This window comes from Cynocephalus volans, chromosome 16 (assembly GCF_027409185.1).
Source record: "Cynocephalus volans isolate mCynVol1 chromosome 16, mCynVol1.pri, whole genome shotgun sequence".
NCBI classification, from domain to species: Eukaryota; Metazoa; Chordata; class Mammalia; order Dermoptera; family Cynocephalidae; genus Cynocephalus; species Cynocephalus volans.
The window spans coordinates 19,266,813-19,292,480 of NC_084475.1; the positions used below are offsets into that span (position 1 = coordinate 19,266,813).

The 25,668-nt window shown below is 53.9% G+C and overlaps 1 protein-coding gene across 1 annotated transcript; it reads left to right on the forward strand.

Moving 5' to 3' along the window:
* The first annotated feature begins 4,782 nt into the window (after nt 1-4,782).
* Nucleotides 4,783-23,560, forward strand: C1QTNF1 (C1q and TNF related 1). The gene is made up of 4 exons (XM_063081335.1): nt 4,783-4,864; nt 19,416-19,584; nt 21,956-22,095; nt 22,895-23,560. The coding sequence occupies exons 2-4, from the start codon at nt 19,430-19,432 to the stop codon at nt 23,443-23,445; spliced, it is 846 nt and encodes a 281-aa protein (XP_062937405.1). The 5' UTR covers nt 4,783-4,864; nt 19,416-19,429; the 3' UTR covers nt 23,446-23,560.
* The last annotated feature ends 2,108 nt before the right edge of the window (nt 23,561-25,668 follow it).

Sequence of the window (25,668 nt, forward strand, 5' to 3'; positions counted from 1 at the left end):
CTGTCCTTGTAGCTGCCAGTCCTGATCTCCATCTGCACGGAGCCTCCTGGAACATGGGCAGTACCATCCAGGGAGCAGCGAGCGTGGGCCAGTAGCCAGGGAGGCTGGTCTGGCTGCCAAGTTTCCACTTTTCCATCTCAGCAACTTCTCCAAATCTCTGCAGAGACTCCCCCACCCTGACCTGCACTCCTTTCCCCCTCCCCCCGGTGGTGGGATGCCTCTGTCTGAGCCTGCCTGTCACTACCCTTTGGAATGGAATTCAAAAGTTTGCAATACCAGTCTCTGCCCAAAATAGATGGGAAATGCAGGAAGTTAAGGCCACATTGGGAAGAATCACAGTGCTGCTAATGACATGCTGTGCTTATCTGGAACTGAGTGTCTTAGACACTTTAACCGAGGTCACATAGCTTTTTCCAATGATGAGAAAACAGACACAGCATAGCAGTGACAAGCCCAGTGAGGGAGGAAGAGCTGCCCAGTTGGGGAGGGCACAGAATGTGCTGCCTCCTCTGCCAGGGATTCCAGGGAATGTTCCATCCCCTGTGAGTCTCAGGGCTTCATATCCCATGAACTGCCTGTGTCTGAGAATATGGAGTCATTGGTAATATTCAGGAAGCCCTTAGGGGTTTTGGCCCAGAAACTCTTGGTAGGTGTGAGCTGGGAATTCCACGATGGGCTTGGCTTACAGTTCATTTGGGAGCCTGAGACAGAGACCTAAGGGGTTCAGTCTTTCTGATTGGGTTTGACTTCTAACCTGTCATCACAGGGCTTATGAAATCTCCCCCACCCTGCTGCTGGTTCTTGTTTTTTATCTATGTTGTTGGGGTTTTTTTTGCCATGACTCTTGTCCTAGGATTCACAGGGACTCTGCTGAACAGGAAGGTATTTACTAGACTGAGAACATTCTGGTTCTGGTTGCTTGGGGGTGCCTATGGCCAGGGCGGAAGAAAAGCAAGTAGTCTGCAAAATCATTCCTTGCTTGCCAAGTTCTCCATCTTTCCTACTTACAATTTTAAAGCAGAAATGAAGTTGATGACAAAGGACGTTAGGATATTGACAGGCTCTCTGTGTTGGTGACATCTTTTATTTCTTTTATGGAGTACTGGCTTGCATTCTTTGGGAGCTGGCCTGGTGACTCTTTGCCCATGTTCCTCTTGGCTTAAGTTGTGGCCATAGTGGCACCACCGAAGATGTACTCAGACCTTGATTCCTGTTCTTTGGAATTTCTCATGCCTGTGAGCCTCTGTCTCCCACTAATATCTTGGAAAACCCCAGGCTCCCTTTGCTGCATTTAATACACTTTCCCCCCACCCCCCCAGTTTTCTGCCTCCAGGAAAATGAGTAATCCCTTTTCTAACCTCTTGGGAGATGTGGGGACTCAAGAGGAGGGAAGAAAGAAGATTATACTTATAATAATGATAGTTATAATGAACATCATGGCACTTTCTATCTGCTCCACCCGCCCTTTTATTAATCATGTGAGAAACTACAGGTTCACAGTTGCTCATCCAAAATCCCTAAAACACAGAAAGCTCTGAGAACTTAGTTTTTCCCTAAGTTCAGCACAAACAAATTTGACAGAACAATACAACATGCACTGTTGAGACTGTCGATGGCCTTTATTTATGTCACTGCAGAATATTCGAGTGTTTGCTGAAGGGGGTGCTGCCGACTGGGGTTAGGTACTCTCTGTGATATTCACATCTTACCCTGAACACATCTGGCCTCGTTGGTTCCAGAGAAGAGATACTGGGCCTGTCTCTGCTTTGTAGAAAAGGAAACTAAGGCCCAGTGAGGTTGGGTAGCAACCCCATCCCGTGCCAGGGTAAGACACAGAGCTGGGACTTAACGCCTCCCACTGGAACGTGCCAACCAGAAGAGATGCTCCTTCGACTTTATTTCTAGAGCTTTGCGCTATGCTGAGCCACTGAGTTCATGTCCTGGAGTTAGGTTCAAGATAACTGTCTTTTGGTTCTTCCACACGAAAGCCATCTTGAGTGCAAAAGAACAAATCTTCCACCTTCTGCATCTTTTTGTCTTCTAAGCTGTGTGCCCAGCTTTGTGAAATCTGGTATTGGTGCAGAATGTCATTAGGTCTGAGGCTCCCGGGTAGGACAAAAGGAGCTTCCCCATTGCATTTAGTGATTTCCTGTTCACAGAGCTCCAGGAAAGCCCCAGATTCTCTAATGACTGGACAAAGGGCGGTAGGGGCCGTGTAGATGTGTCCTGCCTGGTTTTTCTGCTTCTCTTGTTGTTTCTGGTGTCGCTGTGGCAAAGGCTATCTGAGGACAGAGTAACCAACCTAAGGTCAATCAGTGTGCTGGGCCTTGCTCTTGTTGGCTGGGAAACTCCCTCATGTCACTTACAAGAAAGAAGACGAGCTTATCTCTGCATTTTCCTGTTTCGATAAGCAACCAGGGATGTAAGTTTTGCCAAGCCTCAGGCATGTATGCCAAAAAACATGAGCCATCCTGAGTCTCCTAAGGCTAGTGAGGCTGCAACTCTCATGGAGGCTCATTGGCTTAATCTCAGCAGATGTGCTGTAAGTTCTCCCTGGTGCTGGAAGGCTCGACAGCGTTTCTCTTTCTACGCACAGTGGGGGCTGGGCACGGCAGCCAGGGTTTCCGTGGAGTGGCCATGGGCCCTCGCCGGCTGTCTCCCCCGACAGAGCCTCACCTTCTCTTTCCATCTCCGTCCACTCTCAACTCTACCTGGATGCCAGCCTAAGCCCAGCCTCGGGGCAAGAGGAGGTGGAGGGAAAGTGAAGGAAAATGGTCAGGGCCCCTCAGGTGTTCAGAATCTTGCCGAGCATTTGATGTAAATAGGCACATACATCCAGGTGTTCCTTGGTTATTGTCTAATGTAAGTGCGGATGTGCGCCGTCTTGGGTTATGACTTAAGTGTAAAGGACAAGTGGCTCTGATTCACGGTGCACCCCTTGTCTCCCACCTCCAGGATGCCCCTGGGTGGGGGGGCACAGGGAGGCCGCTACTGCTGCTGGAAGCTGTTGCTGCCAGTGCCCTTGGGATGCCCCAAGAGGCCACCGCTGCTACTGCTGCTGTAGGCTGCTGCTTCTACTGCTGAGGACTGAGCCTGTGTCATCTGCCAGTGGCTCCCGGGATCTTTCCCAATGACCTAGCGTGGACCTGTGTGTGAGGGGTCTATGACTCAGCCTGGCAGGTGAGGGGTCTGGTGACCCAGTCTGTACAATGGGTTTGAGGGGTCTGAGCCCTAACCCTGACAATACAAATGGAAACTTAGTGTAACTAAAATAGTGAAATGTTTTGGCTTTAGTGATGAATTGCCTAACCAGACAATTGGCGTAGTCGTGTAGCAATGCAGGAGGGACATGCACACTCTTCTTTCTCCCCTTTGGATTTTTTTAGCCTTTCCACATAGGGGTGCTGGGGAGGAGGGGAAATTCCAAGGCAAGGAATTGTGAAGTGCAGCCTCCTTGTTTTGCCCTGAACATCCCAGACTAGCACCCCTGTTTTTACGTCTCCTGTCCACATGTAGCCAGAGAGAGAGGCCCTCGGAGGAGTGATCACACAACAAAGAGCACAGGTATGACATCCAGGCCAGGAGCAGACTGCAGAACATGGGAGCAGGGGCTCAAAACAAGCCAGAAAGAAGCAAAAATGAAGGAGCGTGGTTATTGTCAGAGCAGAGTTTTGTTCCTCTGGACAGATCCTGCCCTTCTGGTGCTGTGATAAGATTCTGGAACAAGCTGGTCTGACTCAGCGTTTGGGGATTGTAGATGGGGCCCTGACCACGGGTGGCTCTGGTGAAGCCTGGGGCAGTGACTGGGATGGGAAACCAGCTGAAGGACGTCTTGTTCACAAAGAACATTTTTATCAGGTTGAGAACATGTCAGTTTTTCACATCGAGGAATGCGAGACTGATAGGAATTGCAGAATGCTGCAGCCTCTCAAGCCCCACCGGCCCCACCTCTGCACTCACGCTGTTCTCTGGGAAATCTACACCTTCCAGGCCAGGGTTCCTTCCTGACCTTGGGATCACCGAGCTCTCAAGACTCTGAAACTTCCAAAAATGCACATGTGTACACACACACACACACACACACACACACACACACACACACACACACAATTTGGCATTCTGTTGTAGGGGGCTCAAAGACGCCCCCAAACCTGTCCGTGGTCCCCAGGAGGAGCCCCCCATGGATGGTGTATCTCAGGTCTGCCAGTGTTTGGATACTTGATCCCACTGGGTTGGCTACAGGGGATCCCTGGGCTCCGTGAAGCCCATCCCCCTGCTACCATAGTAACTCAGAGCTCTCAGCCTTCCCGGGCACCCCCTTCCCCCACAGTGCGGGGCATCCTTGTCCTGGGCTCCCAGCTGCCTCCACATCTGGATGGACCTCCAGACACACGGAAGTGGCCATCGCTACCCCCAGCTCGGGCTGGCTCTCTAGGGTGGCCGGGGGAGGGCAGCGGCTGGTTTTCTCCTGCCCGGCTGGGCACACACACAGTTAATCCTCGGAGGCTGCTGTTTGGATAAAATGCGCTGGGAGCGTTCTAGGCTCCTCGGCACTCACATCTGGCTGGGGTTTGCTCTTTCCGTGTTTGTCCCGTTTTCTCCGTCTCTTCCTTGACTTTCGAGAAACCGAGTTTCCGCTTCTGGCCAAAGAGACCTTGGAGCTGAGAAGATAAAGGTGCTCGCACCTCCCCTCCCCGCCCCCCTTCTTTGCGCCTTCTTCCCCGAGGACTTTTCCTCCCTGCTCTGTCTCCTCCGACAAGTCTGTGCTTCCCCCGCGACCTGGCCGGGAGGAGGCTCAGCCGCTGGGAGATGCTCTAGGAGGCCGCGGTGAGGACACGGCTGGCGTGGCCCGGCTGGAGCAGAGGTAGGTGGCCCGGAGGACGGGACAGAGCCGGGAGGGACCCACCGCCACTCCAGCTCCTGTCTTCGTGGCTTCAGCCTGGTTGCCAGAGCTGGGCTGAGCAGACACCTTTGCCAGGGAGGACGATGAATGCAGTGGGAGGGGCCAGGTTGGCAGTGGCAAAGGGGCAGAGAGACCAGAAGTTTCCGGGAAAGCCCTGTGTCCTGTTCTGCCAACTCCCCTTCCACAGACGAGGTTCCATCGAGAGTCATGATCTCGGATCCTCTTTGACTAGGGAGGAGGTGAGCTCTTCGGCAGATGGATGCTGTCGGGAACAAATGTATCTTCCCCCCAATTTCTTGGGGGGTGTTTATCTTGCTTCATTCTTCTCTGGTACTTTTCTGAGGGTGTAGAAGGAAAAAGCATGGAATCAATGCCCGCCTCTGCACCTGGTAGGGACCCCAACCCCATCCCAATATCACTGGACCATCTGAGAGCCAGGTCTGTCCGCTCCTGTCTGTGGCCAACCTGGACCCTGCACAGAACAGGAAACGTTGACTTTAGCCTCCAAAACTAACAGCCTTGATGCTCTTGGAGGGGACCCAGCTTGGGCAGGAAAATCAATGTCCGTTTCCCTGGGGACACTTGTGGGAAATGAAGCTGCCTGTGCCGCTGAGAGTGGTCTCTGGTCTGGAGCCTCTGGACAGCACAGGTTGACCCACCGCCCCCCATGCAGGTCGGCATGGCACGTCCACGGGCACAGGTGTGGTCTCCACCTGTTAGCCTGGGCCCTGCCATGCTGGCCCCCACCTCGGCTGTGTCCCAGCTCTGGAAAGTCCCTCTGTCTGCTTTAGGCACTCATGGGCCGACCTGACCCGTCCTTGCTTGGAAGGGAGGAGGAAGCTGCTTCTGGTGTGATTTGTTTCCACCTCTTCTAGTTCACCTGGTTTCTGGGAACAGAGGCAACGTGACACACTTGGAGCTTTCTCCTTACCAGCATTGAAAATAAGAAATGTCTTGAGAAACTACATTTTTTCCACCGCCAGCTACTTCCTGGGTCCCAGGGGAGTGAGTGACGTCCTTAGAGGGCTGCTCAGCCTGTTTTCTTAGTGCAGGAAAGTACACACTCTCAGGCGGGTGGTGCAGCCACATGCTGCCTCACAGACAGATACACTTGACCGTTGTGTGTGCTGCCGGGAGGGGAAGCACATCCTCCCCGGGGCCTGCTCAGTGTCCCTGCTAACTGGAGAGGAGGGACGAGAGACAGGGCCATGGGAAGCAGAGGGGAGAGAACACTCGGGAGCTTCCCGGAGCTGAGGGACGACTTCACAACCATGGCAGTGGCATCAACAGTGGTAATGGTGGCCACGGTTGTGTGTTTCCCACATGGCAGACACTGAGCAAACGTTGATTCTCAACAGTGGCATCAAGGGAACGCTCACCGTGGAAAGCCCAGAGGGGCTCGTGGCTGGCCCAAGCTTCCCTAGCCAGTGGGTGGAAGACCCAAGACTCAAATCTATGTCTTCATCCCCAGACACTGTGCTTGTAACATCCACCTGTGCTGGGGACACCAAGCGTAGCTCTCCAAGCTGAGGCTGGCACCCAAGCTCCTCAGGTTTCCAAGTTTCCCCTTCCCAGCCGCCAATGGAGAATGCAGGAGGGACAGCAGGTCTGCTCTCCAGGGACTCTCATGGTCCCGTCTCCCCTGCCTCTCCTCCTCCTGCCACCTGGAGTCCCCTGTGATGCCAAGGAAGGGAGTCCCCATGAGCAGCAGCTCAGGAGGCTCAGGAGGACTTGGGTGGGCTCCATCCAGCCACAGGACGCTGCTGCCCCTCTGGGGCAGATGCAGCTAGCCAGTCCTGGGGTGACCCCTGATGTCCCAGGAAGGGCACAGGCAGCTCCCCCTCATTCCTGGGAAGTAACCTCCCTGTTCAGGACAACCAACACAGCAGAATTTTTTCAGGACATGCTCCTTTCTGTTGTTCTTCCTGGTGGCTACCCCCGCCCCCCCCAGCTGTAATTAGCATGACTCATAAACCAAATATTCTGGCATTGAACTTCACCCATCAAAACAAAGATGAAAAGAGTTTCATAGACACAGCCGTGCTGCGGGCATGGGAGCTTCCCATCTGCGTTCTGTGTTCCAGGCTCGGGCACTGGTGTGAGTCCCTGTTCCTGGGCGGGGGTGGCTGAGGCTCCGGGGCCTTAGGGGTGGGGGTGGAAGGTGACAGAGCTCCAGGAAGGGCAGGAAGGAGAGGAGGATCTGAGGGCTGGCCCGTGGCTCACTCGGGAGAGTGTGGTGCTGATAACACCAAGGCCACGGGTTCGGATCCCATATAGGGATGGCCAGTTAGCTCACTTGGGAGAGCGTGGTGCTGACAACACCAAGCCAAGGGTTTAGATCCCCTTACCGGTCATCTTTAAAAAAAAAAAAAAAAAAGAAGAGGATCTGTTACAGTCCCCATGTTCTGCCGACCGCTTTGGGCCCACTTGGCCTGACCATCCACCGTCCCCAGGAAAAGAGCGGCTGTTTGGGGCATAGCCTCCTCCCTTGCCTTGTGAGCCCCAGAGCTGCTCAAGTGGGAGTGATGGCCTCCGGAGATCTGCATCTTGGTTGCTTAACTGCCACATGAGCCGAGGGCAGTTCTCGTCCCTGCTTCACCTGCTGAAATCGGCTTCTGCTGATGTCAAGGGACACGAGGTAGCTCTCTGGACAGGACCCTGCCATCCTCTGACCCATTTGTGCGGTGTGAGAAATCGCCCACTTTGGAGAGCAGTCTGGAAGAGCACAATGAAGCTCGACAGTGCGTTTCCTTCATGCTCTCTGGGGCAGCCCTCGAGCTGGTCTCAGGAGCCCGGGATGCTCAAGCCCTGCCCAGGGGCCTGCACTGGATCCTGGGCCTGCAGGGCCAATCCCAAGCATAACCGTGGACGTGCGGCGTCAGGCTCACACTTGTCGTCTGCCCTGAGCCCTGTGGTGGAATGCTGCAACTGCTGCGCCTGCTCCACCATGGGGGGTGCTCACGGTGTGAGCAGGAGAGGGTCTCTTCCACCCTTTGGGAGGAATCCAGGTTGCAATCGCATGGTGCTTGTACATGAGCCACAGGAGTGGCTCTTGGTGCATTGACACCCTCTCAAGCTGCCTGTTACTGCCTCACTTGATTTCCAGAACTGGGCTCAGCATCTAAGTGTGGCTCAAAGGGGGATATTGTGAGCAGGGACGGGGAGGCCCCCTCACAGTCCACCGGGATGTCCCTGGCTTGCATCTGAGGCTCCTGGAACCAGCCCCTTCTCCAGCTGTGGACAGGGCTGGCACAGACTTGCATGTCCTTCCTGGGGCACCCTCCCTGTCCAGGACAGCTGTTGGAATGGCTGGGCCTCATGTCTGACTATCTCCCTGGCTTCTGTAGGAATTTTTCCTGAAATGAGACAGAGCAGAGCAGGAGAGTTCCGGCAGCACAACGAGCACAGCAGAATTTTTTCAGAACATGCCAAAGGCATGAGCCAAGGAGAAGGGGAAAAGAAGTAGACAGGCAGGACAGGGGGAAGTCTAGGTCCCTGTGCCCTCTGCCAGGTTAGATGTTGCTCTTGGTCATTGCTAAAACCACACTTGGTGTATTGCCCCCAACCCTTGGCTTTGGGTTTCATGCCCACCCCCACCCCCAGTGGGACATCTGGTTACCAGCCGCCCTCTGCCCTGGGGACTGGGGAGGATAAAGGACCTCGCCTGGGAAAGCTGCCAGCCCTGGCTAGGCTGGGCCTGGTGACTCTGCCCTGCAGATTCACAGGGCTGGTCTTCAGAGCTGGGGACTGGTGTATGCTCAGACACACTCAACCCCATTCTCTTTGTGAAGTCTAAAGTGGACTCTGGTGAGAGATGGGGGATCTGGGTGGGTTTGGGGGTGGCCGTGGGACTCTTGGGTCTTCTGGCATTCAGGGCAGTGCCCCTCACCCCCATGAAGGTATATCTCTGAGGGCAAAATACATGGTCCTAGAAGTCCCACGGAGTGTTTGATCAGCTGTGGGTATTGGATTGAGGTGACTCTGGAAGTAGCACCTGCTGTGAGCCTGGTCGGGGCTGCTAGGGGGGGTGGGTGAGGCCCGACTCCTGCCTCCCCTTTGGTCTGTCCTCCACTCCTGCTCCCTGTTCCTGCTGCCCAGTGGCCCCAACAGTGGTGCCCACCCAAGCCCGACCCCAGACCCCTAAGGAATGGGTAGGAAGAGCATGCAAGCTGCCCCCTTCCTTCCTGCAACATTGATCCCACACATTACTTCTTCCTGCTGGCAGGATGCAGACCCCGTTGCCAGCCAGTGCAGGTCGGCTGCTACCCATCAGAGGGCATTGGGAGTGGAGGAGACCGTTTGCATGCCTGCAGAATGTGTCTCCTCCTCCCCTCTTCAGAGCTTACCCGTGTGCTATTCTGTCTGCCCTGCAAAAGCGATGCCCTGAAAATGCACATCCAATGGGCCACCCTGCTGAAGCCACTTACATTTTAAGGTGTGTGTATGTGTGTGGAGGGGGTGTTCCTGGTGATTCTGTGCCTAAATCCAAAGGAATTAAACTCCAGTTGTGGCTTTTAAGGTGCTCGCAGACTGGCCCCAGTGAGATCTTAGCACATTGCCTCGATGAAGACAGCTAGGTATTCCCTGGTGTCCCACACATTCCTGGCATACGGTAGATGCTCAGTAATGCTCTGCTGAATCAATGGGTGCAGGGGCTCAGCTGGTGGATATATTCCTCGAAGCCAAAGGAGACTCCTGCTGTTCTAGCTATGACCAAGTAAGCCAACTGGGCGGCACCCTAAACCTGAGCCCAGCATATAGGTCGCTGGATGTGATTTGGTAGGAGGAGCCTGCGGTATCTGACATCTTCTGGAGACCCCTAGGGTGAAGGGAAATGTGCTTTGCTGTCAGGCACACCTGGGTCTGATCTGAGCTCCAGCACTCCCTGCTGGGGGGCCTGGGGCAGGTAGCGCCACCCCTCTGAGCCCATCTGCACATCTGTAAAGTCGAGGGGGCATTTTAAGAATCAGGCTCAACAGTGTACAGAAAGAACCATGCTCAGAGCCCAGCGCATAGTAGGTGCTTAAATCAATGGTAGCAGGGCTTTGTCAGAAGGAATCTCTGGAAATGATGGGGCTTCTCCTGGGTTCGTGAACTCGCGGAGAAGGGCTCTGGGGTTTGGCTCCGTTCCCTGCCGTATCACGGCTGCAGGCCACTGGCCCTACTCAGCTCCTTCGGGGGCAAGGACGGCCAGCGTGTGTGTGTGTCAAAGATAGAACAAGTCCCCCCTGCTGCTGGCAAGTGTGTTCTCCCAGCTGGCCGGATGCCTGTCCGGGTTAGGTGCCACCTCGCTGGGCTCCCTGTCAACGAGCCCATCCCTGGCCTAACACATCCCACGCCGTGACTGCCAAGGGTTCCGCTGCCCAGAAGAAGGGCCACGTCCTCTTGTTCCCTGTGTCCCGACAATCTAGCCCACTGCTGGGTGTGTAGCTGGCACTCCATAAACACCTGCTGAACAAACGAGCCAAAGAACATGGGACTCCAGCGCTAGGTGGACTGATATCCTGCACGATTCTGCTGGAGCCGTGAACTTGCCCCAGCACCACCAGCCCCGCCTCATTCTTCTTTTCTATGCGTAGAGTCGAGTTCCCTGGAATAAATAAGGCTCTCCATTAGTCCCCAGGGTGGGGCTTATTTGTCATTGTTCTAAGTGGAAAATAATGTGTATTTACTGTGAAAAAATATGTGACTATAATGGGGGAAGAAACCCAGAGAAGCCAAAACAAGAAAGCGTTGAGCATCTGTGTTCTCATCACACACAGATAATGGCTGTTAGCAGCCAGGTGGGTGGCCTTCGGGTCTTCGGTTGGGTGTGTGTGTTTATGTGTACGTGTGTTTGCATGTTATGTTTCCACCGGTATTTTCAGTCATCACAACTTTATGAACATCTTTCCATGTCAAAAAAAATATTCGTCTATTGGGCCGGCCCGTGGCTCACTTGGTGATAACACCAAGGCCACGGGTTTGGATCCCATACAGGGATGGCCGGTTTGCTCACTGGCTGAGCGTGGTGCTGACAACGCCAAGTCAAGGGTTAAGAACCCCTTACCAGTCATCTTTAAAAAAAAAAAAAAATTCGTCTATTTACAGAGATCACTAATTGGTGCTGTTGGCTGAATCTGCCCCTGCCATGCAGTATTTATTTATGGAACTACCTTCAGACAGAGCACATGTTTCCTGGTTTACCGTAGTCTCCACCCCTCCCTATTGCTGAGTTTGCCGTTCTAATGAACCACCTCATTTTTTAAGTTTTCCACTGTGTGGATGCACTATTATTTATTTAATTAGACTGTCTTCCTGGGCATGCAGGTGGTTTGTAACCTTGGCTCATGGAGGTAGGGGGTTTTAACTGTCTTTTGAAGCTGTAGACTTTCTGAGTGCAGATAACAGGAACATTTGGGGAAAGGAAGGCCACATGGCCACACCAGGATTCAGCATTCTGGTGACACTTAATGGTGTACCCTGGATCCCTCTCCTCCCTCGGATGCTCTCCCGTGACCCATGACCCTGAGTTAGAGAGATTTCAACAGGCTTGAGGCTGCAGCATGTCCTCTTTGGATGAAGCCTCTGCTACTTGGGATTGACTGAAAGGTGGAGCCCAAGTGATATTGAAAGACACCAGATGTGGGAAATGCATGAGAACTGAGACATGGCTCCCACTTTCCAGGAGCTCCGAGACTGGGGGACTAGGCGAGGAAACCTTTGATTGTAGACTGGTTCTGCACTGGACGCTGGTCTGGTGGAGGCATCAGTAGCAGATATGCATCTGGGAAACTTCCTGGAAGAGGTGGGATCAGGCTGGGCTCTGAAGAACACGTGGATGGAGAAGGTGGCAGGAGGGAGAGATGTCCAGACAGAGGAAGGAGCTTGTGCAGGAGGACAAGGTCTCACGTGTGACTTGTGTTAGGGACTGGAGAGTGGCTGCTGTGAAGGACACACACACAGGGTGGGAGCGACAGGCTGGAGCCAGATGCTGAAGCTCAACATTTAACCACGTCCTTTATTGTCGTGGGCAGCCCTTGAAGCAAGGGTGGCATTCAGACTTCTAGCTTTAAAAGCTGCCTCTGGGAAGCAGTGTGCACGACAGATGGGAGGCAGGGGACCAGGAAAGAGCTGGGAAGGAGGTGGTGACAGAGGCCAAGGGGGCGGAGAGGAGGGGAGGCCTTCAGGGGGTCGGGTGGCGGGTGCACGAAAGGTGGGGGTCCAAGTGGCTCTCGGACTTCTGGCCTGGGGCTCTGTGTGCACAGCTCTGTCTTTCACCCAGCTGCAAGCCACGGTAGGAGGAGCAGGTGTGGGGAGGAGAGGGAGGGGATGATGAGCTACTGGGGGTTTGAAGGTCTCATGGCAGAGCAAAGACGGTGGACACGTGGCTCTAGACCAGCACTTCCAGCAGAACTTTCAGTGATGGTGGAGATATTCTGTCAGCCAACACAGTGGCCACCGGCCACGTGAGCACTTAAAATGTGGTGCCCATGGCTGAGAACTGAATGTTTTACCTGGTTTAATGTTAACTAATTGAAATAGCCCCAGGTGGCTAGTGGTGAGTGCATTGGACAGTGCAGTCCTGGGACTCAGCAGCTAGGTTGGGGTGGGATGTGGACTGGGGAGGTGTCAGCTGAAGGTGGCGTGTGGATCAAAACAGGCAGAAAGAGCGTTTGGAGGCTGAGAGTCAAGGACACAGCCTCGCAAAGCACCTGTCAAGACCAAAAAGGATAAACCTTAGGAGATGGGGTGGGCAAGAGCCTGGGGCAGAGGAGGGGTAGCCGACCCTGGCAGATCCTTTAAAGCGTTCATGAAAGAGCAATGCAGAGGTGTGCTTGGCATCATGAGGGCCACTTGTGGGCTTAGCAGGAGCAGCCTGGGCTGGACCAGGCAGGAGGAAGACTGACTGGATGCTGAGCTGCATTATATTCTTGACCTAGAAGCCACCAGATTTGGGACAAGTTCTATCTTACTATGCCAAGCTTCTTCTGGAGATGCCTGTAAAATGTTGGCAGGAGGGGGTGGGGTCCAGGCCCTAGACAATCAGACAAAGATGGCTGTGCTGCTTGGAAAGGGCTGGGTGTGGTAGGGCACCCGGCCATAGAATTCCCAGGTTCTTTCCTCCTTATGTCTTGGGAGTGGTCGCCCCAGGGTGTCACCGCTGCTGGTGCTGGGGAGGTGGGCAGTGGGCCAGGCCACCTGCAGAGTGGGCTCCTGGCAGGAGCTGTCAGAGCCTCTTCTCTCTCACACCATTCCCAAAGCAGGGGCAGGCCTGCCACCCGAGGCTTTACAGCAGGGAGGTGATCTAAGGACAGCTGCTCTGCTCAAGGAAATCTTTGTTTCCACTGGGACGGAATCATTGCTCTGGAGCCTGGCTGGCCAGGTGCCCCCAAAGGCCTGATGCCTGGCAGCCCACATGGCCTCCTTATTTGTAGGGCCTGGGCAGAAACTTAGACTGAATCCTGCTCTCTGCTCCAGGTGAGCCCTTCTTGGCCAAGGTGCAGCTGCCCCAGGAGAGGAGGGAGATGTTTCAGGATGGGGAGCTTTCTCAGCCTCTCTTCTCTTCACTATTTTGTCCCTTCCATGGAAGAGGAAACCTTTGCTTATTACTAGCAAGTGGCCCTGAAAGAACCTGTCTTCATCCCTGCACTTGGGCTTTGGAGCTAACCAAATAAACCCCCAAACCTTAAAAAGCAAACCCTCCTCTTCAAGACAGAGAGCAACTTGGAAAGGGGAAAGAGGGAGACTTGGAGAGGAGATGGGCTCCAGGAATCCACATCTCTTAGGAAAGGCACCGCTCAACTCCAGCTGGCTGGAGTTCCTTCCCTCAGGATTCCCATTCCCCATGGCTCCTTCCCCTACAAGGTCAGGAGATGGGGGAGAGTCCAAGACCAGCCGGGGCTGCCCAATCACAGCAGGGACGATCACATACTAAATGGGCTTCTGGAAGAGGTGAACAAACGTCATTTGTCAGCTGGAAGTCACTCTGCCTCCCTCCAGCCCATTGCTAGAGGAGTTTGGAAAATGGGCAGTTGGTTGGTGAAGGGTCTCTGGAGGAAGGAAAGGCTGTGAGCAGCTGTCCTGTGTCAGGAAGTCCTGATGGTCACCAGAGTAAGAAGAACACCCCAGAGTGGCACTTTCCTAGCTTGGCACTCCAGGGTCTGAATCCTCCTGCAGTGACTGGAGTGCTATGAGCTTCTCAATGGGAGAATTCTACCAGGTGTCAGAGCAGAGGGTGAGCGGACTCTGGGCTTCTGTTCTGGTTGATAGGATACTGGGGAGGTGAAGGAGGCAGGAACAGGTGTGAGAAGGGGGAGGTGACGGCTGAGGGACAGTGGATGCCGTGTTGAAACAAGGGGTGTCTGGATGCTGAGTTAAATTGTATTCTTGACCTAGAAGCCATTAGAAGTGGGATAAGTCCTCTCTTCTGCCACGCCTCCTTCGGGGATGCATGTAAAATTTTGGGGTGATGTCCAAGCCCTACAAAAGCCAGACAAAGGCATTTGTCTTGGGGGAATTGAGGTCTGGGAGACAGCCAGAGCCCCTGGAAAGCATCCGATGCAGGTGAATAGTAGAGAGGGGAGTTGACCTGCAGAAGCTATTAAAGACAGCTGCTGACAGATTCAACGTGGTGGATTCACGCAAAGAAGGGGTCTAAATGACTCCCAGGTTCCTGGCCTGCTGTCTGTTCACAGTTCTCCATCCTCCCCCACTGACTTCATTCTAATCTAGAACAGAGCCGTCCAACAGTACTCTCTGCAATGATGGAAACATTCTGTTCTGTTCTTTCCAGTATGGTAGCCACAAGCTAAGGGCAGCTATTGAGCACTTGAAATGTGGCTAGTGTGACTGAGGAATTCTGAATTTCATTTCATTTTAATTAATTTAAATTTAAATGGCCACACGTGGCTAGCAGCCCCTGCACTGAACAGGGCAGGTCCAGAATGTTACCACTTGCTGTTTTGCTTCAACGTCTGCTGTTCTGCCTTGAGCTGTCCTTGGGTACGTGTCTGCCTCCTTCAGTGGACTGTGATATTCTTGAGGTTAGGGAGTATATTTAATTTATGGTTGAATCATTTCCTCCCAAGCTCTTGCACAATGCCGTGCACATTATGGGCATTCAGGAAGCCCTGCCCGTGCTACACTGTCAGTGGAGAGGGTGGCTTGGACTTGTCTTCCAAGGCTCCTACTGATTCAAGGAGATTATAGGCTCCTCGCCTCTCAGAACAGCTGCTCGCCCGATGAGGACCAGAGAAGAAGGAAAATGACATTTGCAAAATGCTTTTGTCAAATGGCACTGGGCTGGGTGGGGCAACCAGACAAAACCCAAGCACCAGTCCCAGAGCTCCGGGCGTCTACTGTGAGCACTCTGGCATGACAACACGGAGCAGGGATCGAAAAATAGTAGGACCAATTTTAAACAAACATAAGGAATCTCAAACTGTGTCTGAACATCGTCTCCTTAAAGAATCCACCATAGGTCCACACAACGTCTGTGCAGGGATAAAAATTATTAACAAGCAAGTGTTCTCAGACTTCCTGCCCTCTTCCAGATCCTGTAATTAGCCCAATTTCTCCCTTCCTGCCTCCTGCCTCCTGTAAACGGGGGAGTCATTCTTGCTGGATACGGTGGACGTAGATGGGTAGAAGGGGTCTGAGGGCTGCAGGCCGTGGGAGACATGGGTGGGAGGAAGAAGATGTTAATAGATTTACTGGAGAACTTAGCTCTTATTCACAGGGTTTGGGGATGGCAAGTCCGGAACCTGAGTCACGTTGGAATGTCCTCAGTTGCTTTGACCACAACACAGCCCAGAGACTGGACCACGTGGGGCCAGATCCATGATAGTTACACACCACTGGACAAGACGTTCGGTGGGGGCGGGGGCCACTTCTCTGGACTTGCCTTCGCTGCGTAGCCCATTCTTCTGAATAACCTTACTGGGGACAAAACCTCAAGCTTTAGAGGGGTGTTTCATTTTGCTGGAAATCGCTAAAAGTGATCTGCAGCCAAGTTTGGTTTGATGTTGGGCAATACTGTTTCTGCCCCAAAGTGACTAAAATGATCATAATGTCATGATGCTGACTCTGCTGTGGGATTTGGTAAAATGGTTCTTAAGATCTTTTCAGAGAAGGAAAGATTTCAATCTGGGTTTGCTTTGGCTCCAAAGAGGAGGTTCTTGAGGAGAGCCCCGCCAGCCTGGGAGCTCTGACTGTCTGCTGGCTGTCCCATCCCTACTCTGGCTGAATCCTGGGCCCCATCTCTTCTGACCACAGTATGGAAAATCCCTTTTGCAGACTAGAAAGAGACATACCAACATGCAAGATGGGGGCAGAGCACTGGTTCTTAGCTGGGGGCAATTTTGACATACGGCAACGTTTGGAGACATTTTTAGTTGTCACAGTTGGGGCGGAGGGATGCTCTTGTTAGAGTCCAGGGATACCACTGACATCCCCCAACAACAGAGAATCCTCCAGCCTTCAACGGCAATAGTGCCAAGGTTGAGAAACTTTGGGGTAGAATAATACAAGGTAGCTTTTTACTTCCTTTGTTGTGAGTTTCTAACTTTTCCAAAATGGATACACTTATTTTAGATTCAGAAAAAAATGTTTTAAAGAGAGGAAAACCTCTTTTCCTTTTAAATGAAGCAAGTTTGGCACTTAAAGAAAGAGTAATTATGAGGCGCCAAGAAAAAACAGAGGAAATACAGAAATAGAGAAATAAACAAATGCAGAGAATTTAATTTGACAAATATTTGTTGGGCACCAGTGAAGTTCAGGGTGCTGCAGGATGCTTGGCTTGAGGCCACTCACAGTCTGCTGGGTAGAATCTTACAAGCCAAGCAAAACTCTCCGCTGTATGAGACAATACGAAAAACAAAATTAAAAGAGGAGGGAGGTTTTCTCCCCCCCAGTTGAGGGGCCTGGGAAGTCTTCAGGAAGAATACGAGACACTTGAGTTGGTCTTGAAGACAGTGTAAGTAGGATTCTGTTACCATCTGAGGTCAGCCTGTCTGAGTTCAAACACAGCTACCTGCTTGGAAATCGGACAATCTTATGCTAATTCACTTCTCTAAGTCTCTGTTTTCTCATTTAGAAATTCCATATAATAATGAATGAATACTGTCTTCTTAAAGGATTCACTGGGGGTCCAATGTGAGGCCTGCGATGGGATAAAAGTGACTAATGAAGAAGTGTTCTCAAACCTGCCCCTAACTTGCAGGGTTATAAAGATTAATTGAAATGATACAGGACACAGCACAGTGCCTGGCGTGTTGTCGGTTTTGTTACCTAGTTATCAGGAGGAGGACGGGAAATCCTGGCCGAGGAAGACGTATGCAGCAGGCAGGTGGGTGCCAGGAGTTGGAGGGAAGGGCAGTGCTCCAAGTGCCATCGGCAGACCAGCAACACTGGCGGCACCTGGGGCTTTTTGAAACTGTAGAAGCCTCAAGGCCCTGCCCTGATTTGCTGAATCAGAAACTGCGTTTTAACAGGAGTCTCAGGTGTGCACGTTAAGGTTTGAGTAGCAGGGACTGGAACACAGGACGAGGTGTGCTGGTAGGTGCAGCTGAAGACGGGGCCGGGCCGTGCATGCCCTACTGAGCAGGCTGCAGAGGGGACAAGCAGATGGATAGACAATTTAAATATATATGGCGTGTTATAAAGTAACACATACACATGCACGCTCTCTTTGGCAAGTGGTAGGAAGGTATTTGAGATTTGGAGTGGGGGGGCTGGTTTAAACAGCCTCTTGGTCATTGGGAAGGTCTCTGGTCCCTGATGCTTAGGAGGGATGGCGGGTTGGCAGAGAACTTGGAGGTGGGGGCCAGCTGAGTTGCTGCACTGGATGGGGTGGGGGCCACGCCGAGAAGTGAAGATGTGGCAGAAGTGTGCATGGCAGAAGAAGGGGACTGGGGGGCAGCCAGCCTTCCCGAACCAGCCCTCCTCCGCTCACTCTCTCCTCTGAGTCTCCACCGCGAGGGCCTTATGCTCTCACTCTTTCTGTACCAGCAGCTCTTCCTGCCCCACGTTCTTGCAGACTTGGCACAGGGGCTCCAGCGGAGAGAGCTATGGCAACACTCTCTCTTCAGAGCCATACCAGCGAGCCCACTAACAACCCAGCAGAGGGACAGCCTTGGCCAAGAAGGATACCCAGTGGCGAGGACTATGCCCTGCACAGGCCACAGTGCCCCTGAGCCATGACAGAGTCTGTAGCTTCCCAAGATGAGGAAAGGGTAGTGCTCATCTGGATACTGACAAAAGAGAAATGTCTCAGGGTTTTAATTTTCCTTTAATGTAAGAGAGTAATTAAAGGGGGAAAAAATCAGACACAGGACCTTTCGAGATCATTCCCTCGCTTTTACTATTTGCCTCTCAAGAAAGGCCTGGGGCCACTCCTAACCCCGCTGCGAGGGGTGGATGGTTCTTATTCTCGCTGAGCTTCAGTTTTCTCTTTGGGTAGCTGAGAGGGTTGAATTAGGTGTCCTCATAGGGCCTGCGAGGTTTCAGATTTTATGTTTTGGTGAACAAGGTTGCCCTCTCCCACGGTGGGGAGCTGTTCCAGCCCACCAGAAGCAGCTGATGCACATGTGACTTCCGACCCCAGACATATGACATATGTTCTGCAAGTGAGCCAGGGTGACCCTGCTGGCTGGCCATGGAAACAAGTGGGATGTTTCACCTATTTTAAGCCCAAGCGCTGCCCCCTAAGGGCTCACTGGGAACCACCAATGGACACCTCTTTCTAGAAAGAGGAGGCAGGTTCTGCCTCAGGCTTTGCAGAAAGCACCATGAGTGTGAGACATGGGGCTGGCTTCCAGGAATGACGACCGCCCCTGGGGCTGGGTCTGACCTTCCCTAAGGCAGATGCTGAGGACACACACTGATGCGCCCCCTGCTGGCCAGAACACAGCATGTGGCCACCCTCCTACCCACCTGCTGCCTCAAGAGTGGACAGTGACCACTCAAAACTCATTTGGGATTGTGCTCATTGTCCTTAATGGGGTGGTAAGAAATTGTATGTGGGGGCCAGTGGTGGATGATCTTCCCTCCCTGAGAGGCTGGGTGGACACGGACAGTGTCTTGCTCAGTGGTGCTGCAACACAAGCTGGATGGGCGAGGCTGCAGGGGTGGAGTGTGTGCATGTGAGGGTGTTTGTGCATGTGAGGGTGACTGTGCATGTTAGAGTGAATGTGCATGTGAGGGCGTGTGTGCGTGTGTGTGTGCATGCATGTGAGGGTGTGTGTGTGTGCCTGTGAGTGCATTGAGTGTATGCCTGTACACAAGTGTGTGAGTGTGAGCATGGGTGAGTTTGAGTCAGTACAAGTGCATGAGTGTGTTGAGAGTGTGTGTGTGTGCATGTGAGTGTGTGTGAGCATGTGAGAGTATGTGTGTGTGGTCACCTCCAGAAGGAGTGTGGCTGAAGCATTTTGCAGTGATGTGGGGCTGGGCAAACACCTCAGGCATCTCGGTGGTCTCTCTGCAGAACCCCTTCCTAACCCAGTGCCTTCCCTGTGTGTCCCTTTCCTGCCAGGGCACAGAGGGAAGATGGGCTCCTGTGGAAGGGGACTCATGCTGGCGTGCTGCTTGCTGCTGGCCTTTGCCTGTGGCCCAGTCCTGAGCCGTGTGCCACGTGGCCAGCAGGAACAGCAGGAGCAGGAGGGGACCTTGGAGCCACCGCCACCACTGGACCATGCTGAGAGGTGAGGGCTGTGGCGGTGTTGCATTGCAGGAGCTGCGGCTCAGGCCAGGCTGAGCCCGGTTCACTGCGAGCTGAGGAGAGGTCTTCGGCAGCTGGTCGTGGAGGACTGACGCGCCGTTTCTCCTTTCGGTAACTCAGGCGCCTTGTCTGAAACTGAGCACAGCCACGCAGTCTCATCCCTGCTCGGAAGGAGTGTGGCTTGGCAAGAGGTTTTGCAGCTGCCTCCTTAAATAAAGAGCTAACCCACCCCACCCCCATCCTTTTGGTCTGCCTTTCCATCCTCAATTTGTCCCTCTTGCAGGGACCACTTGGAGGCAGGGACGAGCAGCCTTGGGGGAAATACTGGACCAAGGGCTTGTCCCCATGATGTGACCGTCTTGTCAAGTTGCAGGATGGGAGAGGCCTGGTGGAGGCTGGGCTGGCCAGGGTTGGCTTTCCTTGACAAATGATGACTGGCTTTGGAGTGGCATTTGCCTTCGTACCTATGACCTTCAGTGATATATGGACTCCAGCCCACTGGGATGTTTTGTAGGGACACACAAAATGCTTAGGGTTCTCACCGAACAGTTACCAAATGCGAGGTGCTAGAGGCCTGGTGACAGCCCGGTGCTGGCTTTGAGTTCTTCATTATTTTGAGCACTGGGCTGACGATCCTGACGGCTTCAGGCTGTCTTTAGAGCACGGTGGGACCGGACAGGATTTGGGGCCATGTAACACCATTCCTTTCTTTCTTCTTCTTCCTTTCCTTTTTTCATTCAACAAACCTTGACTGAGTGCCCACTCTCAGTCAGGCCATGTGTTTCCGCAAGACACTCGGGAAACACGTGAGTGACACAGTCCCTGGCCTCCAGGAACCCCGAGGCTGTGAGGGGTCACACACACACAGTAGTGCAGCGAGGTAGGCTCCAGGGAAGACTAAACAGAGTGAACTGGGTCTTAAAGGACACCTGGGGGGCCTCCCTGGTGCAGAAAGAGAGGAAAGTCACCGGCAGCCAGAATGGCGTGTGCAAAGGCATGGCTGGCAGAGTAAGGGCTGGCAGTGGTTTGGGGTAGCGGGAGCTGGTGCTGAGGGTGGAGGATGGGAGGGCAGCTGAGTCTAGTGGGGAAGGGTTTCCCCTGAACTTAATCCTACAGGGAGGGGGGAATCATGGGGAGGTTTATTTTAATTCAAAAATTTTAAATTTAAATTTAAATTTTTTAAGTTTATTGAAACATAATTGATTGTATATATCTGTGGGGTACCACGCTGAATATCAGTACCTGTGTGCAATATGTGATGCTCAAATCAGGATAATTAGTATATTCAACATGACACGATGTAACCATTTGTTGTGACCCTTTGCCAATTTCTCGCTACCTCTCCCCTCCCCCTATCCCACCTGTGGTGGCCTCAGTTATAAGGAGGTTTAAATTAGACGGTGTTCTACAAAGACAGTGGTATTCTATGCAGATGTTCAGCATGGGGAGAGACAAATTCCAGAGAGCAGTCAGAATGGTAACGGTGCATCAGAGGCGATGAGGGCCAGGGGCCAGGTTCTGGAGGCACTCTGGGCTGGGGCCGACCTCTCAGGGTCACCTCTCAAGGTCACTGCTGAATGTGGCAGCGAGGACAGGGAAGCACCTAAGATGAGGCTGAAGGCTCCATCCTGCACAACTGGTGACAAAGCTGAAATGGGGTTTGGAAAGAGAAGGGACGGGGCAAAGGGATGAGGACAAGGGTTTCGGTTTTAGACACATGACATTTATGAGGCCTCTGGAAATGTGAAGTGAAGGTCTGGGGCTTAGGAGAGGTGTGTTGAGAGTGTCCGCCTGGGAGTCCCGGGCTTAGGGGTGGCTAGGCTTAGGTGTTAGATCTATTTCCCTGGCCTGGGGTTTGAAAGTGGGAGCAGAGGTAGAGAAGGAGCTGCCCGTTGAGAGGGACTTTGCAGCCACCAAGGTGGGTCTGTCCTAGCTCTAGAGGCCCAGCAAGAAGAGCCACCAGCCCGAGCATGGTGCAGTGCCGCAAGCTGCCGCGAGGTGGTAGCATGGCGCTGCCAGCGTCCAGCCCGCTAACAGCAGATCCTTCAGCTGTCAGGCTGGAAACAGTCTCCAGCGGCTGCAGCCCCCGGGAAATCTAAAGATCAAGTGGAACCCTGTGTGTTAGCTTCATTTCCACTGCTATCACCGCTGCGCACGAAGGGTAGGGGCTCTTTCTGAAGTTTCATTTAGGATCCCAGAACTTGCAGTGAACCGATATTAACCTGGAGCCTATATGTCCAGGTGACAGAGAGAGAAGGCGGGTCAGGTACACCAGACCCTCTGGCAGCACGAAGAGAGCAGAGCTCCCAGAACTGACAGTTTGTGACTTTTACTGTGATGCTTTATTCCTACAGGGATGAAGAAAAAAATGAAAAATATAGCCGCAGCCAGGGCGAGGGGCTCCCTGCTTCCCAGTGTTTTCGCTGTTGCGACCCCACTACCCCCATGTACCAGGCGATCCCAGCGCCCCAGATCAACATCACGATCTTGAAAGGTCAGACCACTGCAAAGACGAGCCCAGGGCACCTCCCTGGGGGCTGCTCCGTGCTGATCCAGAGAGAGACAGTGGAGTTAGGGTAGGGTAGGGCAGGGCGGGACCAGAACGCTCCCTGGGACACAGAGCAGAGGCAGACTGTCATCTAGAGGGGAAGGAGGAGGAAATTCCCAGTTTGAGGCTCTGGCTTTTCCACGAGGAGGGATTGAAAAGGGGCCCACAGGACCAAGAATCAGAGAGGAAGCCTGAGGGCCGCTGGGGGCCTCACTCCTCCACCGGCATTCAGACGGCACGTTCCAAGTTTTTTGTTTTGAGGCTTGGTGCCCACAGCTCGCTTTCTGAAAAGCCACCGCATGAAATGCTCACCACGGTCCTGCGCGTAGCAGATAACCTTGCACAGCCCTGCGAAGTCTAACTGGGAACACTATCCACCCAGATCCCAAGCCGAGCCCAGACATCTGCAGCTCATTTGCTCAGAGTGAGCTGTTGGCCTGGCCACGGAGCCTGTTGCTGTTGGACAAACCCATATGTTCCTTTTTCTTTGCCAGGGCTTTCCAGAAGGGAAAAAAATTATATTGCTTCTGGATGAAAATAGAACAATCCTTGAGATTGAGTCTGCTTGCTTGACCAATTTGGGAATCAGAATATCCTGGTGCCCGGGATGGGAGCCTTACCCAGGGGAGGGGGGCAGACAGGGAGCTCACCAGGTCGGGGCACCTGGGGCAAGAAAGCACAAGCCGAGGTGGTGGACTGTCACCAAGCTGCTCACTTGACGCCACATGTTTCCCGTCCCTTTTAGGTGAGAAAGGTGACCGTGGAGATCGAGGCCTCCAAGGGAAATATGGCAAAACAGGCTCAGTGGGCGCCAGGGGCCACAGTGGACCCAAAGGAGAGAAAGGATCCATGGGGGCTCCCGGGGACCGGTGCAAGAACCACTACGCGGCCTTCTCGGTGGGCCGGAAGAAGCCCCTGCACAGCAACGACTACTACCAGACGGTGATCTTCGACACGGAGTTCGTGAACCTCTACAGCCACTTCAACATGTTCACGGGCAAGTTCTACTGCTATGTGCCCGGCATCTACTTCTTCAGCCTCAACGTGCACACCTGGAACCAGAAGGAGACGTACCTGCACATCATGAAGAACGGAGAGGAGGCGGTGATCCTGTACGCCCAGGTGAGCGACCGCAGCATCATGCAGAGCCAGAGCCTGATGCTGGAGCTGCGGGAGCAGGACGAGGTGTGGGTGCGCCTCTTCAAGGGTGAGCGTGAGAACGCCATCTTCAGTGACGAGTTCGACACCTACATCACCTTCAGTGGCTACCTGGTCAAGCACGCTGCTGAGCCCTAGCTGGTCGCCACCCCTGTGCCGGCCAGAGGCTAAGCTCCTGTCCTCCCGCCCCCTGCGCACCCCTGCAGCGTGCAGACCCCGGTCTGGCACCAGCCTGACCCCGTCGCCTTTCCCCCCATCCTGGTTTCCTTGGCCTCTGCCTCCCCAGCTCTGGCCTTCAACAAGACGCCCTTTGCGGGGTGGGAAGCCAAAACGGCCGCGTGGTCCCAGACCTTGCCGGCTCCATGGAGAGCCGACGGCGATGAAGTCACCAGGGCGGGGCGCGTGTGAGGACAGTGGGGACCTCAGCTCCCCTCTGTGTGCGTGTCCTTAAGTGACCCATGCGGTGGCAGGGTGTCCCAGGGTGTAGCTCCCCTGTTCCTGTCACTGGAAATAATTAAGCAAATTCTGAAGGTCGTGAAAGGAGCAGAGTAAACCGAAGAGAAAGGAAAGCTTGTTATGCTGGCCTCCCAGCCAGCCCGCCTGCTCCCAAGGGAGAGTCGTTTGTGCACGAGGTTGCATGAGGCTCCACTTGAAAGAAGATCTCAAGTGGAAGCTGTGGGCGGAGGAGGAAGGGCCTGGGGGTGTGGGGAGACCAGGAAACCTCCTCTGGCTTAATTCTTTTAGGCCACCCCCAAAACCTTCTTGGGGGACAGCTGGACCAACGTCCGTATCTTGTTGATATCCCTGCGTCCTTGCCCGAGGGCTCAGCTGGTCTTTCTGAGCCACACAGTTAGCAGGTTGGGGCTAGGGCTACACATGTCAACCCCCCAGAGGGATGGCTGAGCCCCCTGCCACTGGCCCTGGGCTAGTAGAAGCAGCCTGCTTACTTGAGCCAGTGGGCTCCTGACAGCAGCTGGGGACCTCAGGGACCCCCAGACCTGCAGATGTTTCTATAAGGAGGAGGGCATGGCTCTGCTCCACTCCTCCATGCCGCCCTCAGCCCCGGGTGGGGTCTCCGTGCCTGCCACCCTGGCTGGCATGGACTCTCTGCTCCTCCTCCCCGGTGGATCAGCCGTGGAAGGCACAAGGGCCTTTGGTTTTGTTTTCTGTCAAACCACCTCACACCCCATCTCAGAGTCCCATTCCGCACGGGCTCAGCATCCCCAACTCTGCATTGCTGTGTTGGTTTGCAGTGAAGCTGAGGTACCATCCAGACCCCCCACCGCCCTCACCCAGGTGTCTTTGACCAGCAGCCCAAGGCAATGCAGGAGGGGCTTTCTCTGGGCCCCTGAGCAAGGGAGAGCTGCAAGGGGCCAGGAAGGTCCCCTCTGCCTGTTTTGAGCTCCTGCGGGGCTCAGTCCTGAGACTAAGGCAGAAGAGGAAACACACGTCCCAACCCCTGCGATCAGAGCTGGAGAGTCAGGGGCTCCTGCAGCTCCTCCAGGATGGCTGAGTGGGGCTGCCGTGTCTCTTGGTGCTCTGGCCTGTCCCTGATTCTGGCAGCTCTGTGTCCTGGCTTCAGGGTTGTGCTCTCTGACCTCAGAGAACCCTGGCAGCCCTTCCCTGCCTCACTTCACGGTGATGCCCAGGGCCCGGCTCACTCTTCCTACCTGCTTTGGTCCCTCAGCCCCTGCCGCGGACCTTCCATCTGCCACCTGGTGACCCTTGGTTTTGACCAATCCTCTTCCCTCCCTGGGCCTGGCCTCTGGGGTCTGGGATCCTGGGTCCGCACGTCCCTCCCTGTGAAGGGCTTCTGCTGGTCAGACTCTAAGAGCTGAGTCTCCTGGGCACGCTCTGGGAGCAGAGCGCCCCTGCTGCTTGTGCTGCCCTGCTTCCTCCAGAACACATTAAACTTGGAATTGTTTTTTCAGCATCCTGGCCTCGGCAGTTTGCTCATTAAACTGAATGCTCCTTTTCTCCTCCCCATCCTGACGCCCACCTCCTGCCTGTTGTAGTTCTGGGGGCCCCCAGCTTTTCACATGCGGTCATCAGCACCTAGCAGGCACTTGCTAGATCCTGAATTGCTGGGACCAGTCTGGTGACTGGTGCACAGTAGGCAGGAGGCAGGGACTTGCCCTCCTGAGCAGGATAGCAGGGGCCAGGGAAAAGCAGAAAACATGGAGGGAGTGCCTTGGCCCAGGCTCTCTGGTCTGGACAACTGTGTTGGTATCCTGGGGCTGCCGTGACAACTGCCACAAACTGGGGCAGCTTAAAACAACAGAAATTGATTCTCTCCCAGTTCTGGAGGCCAGAAGTCTAGATTCCAGATGTGGGAGGGCTGTGCTCCCTCCCAAGGCTCTA

What these genes read in the sequence shown, in the direction of transcription:
- C1QTNF1 (XM_063081335.1), top strand. Translation starts at nt 19,430, where the DNA reads ATGGGCTCCTGTGGAAGGGGACTCATGCTGGCGTGCTGCTTGCTGCTG. An exon ending in CCACTGGACCATGCTGAGAG is followed by an intron (nt 19,585 to 21,955) that starts GTGAGGGCTGTG and finishes TTATTCCTACAG; the next exon opens with GGATGAAGAAAAAAATGAAA. An exon ending in CAACATCACGATCTTGAAAG is followed by an intron (nt 22,096 to 22,894) that starts GTCAGACCACTG and finishes CGTCCCTTTTAG; the next exon opens with GTGAGAAAGGTGACCGTGGA.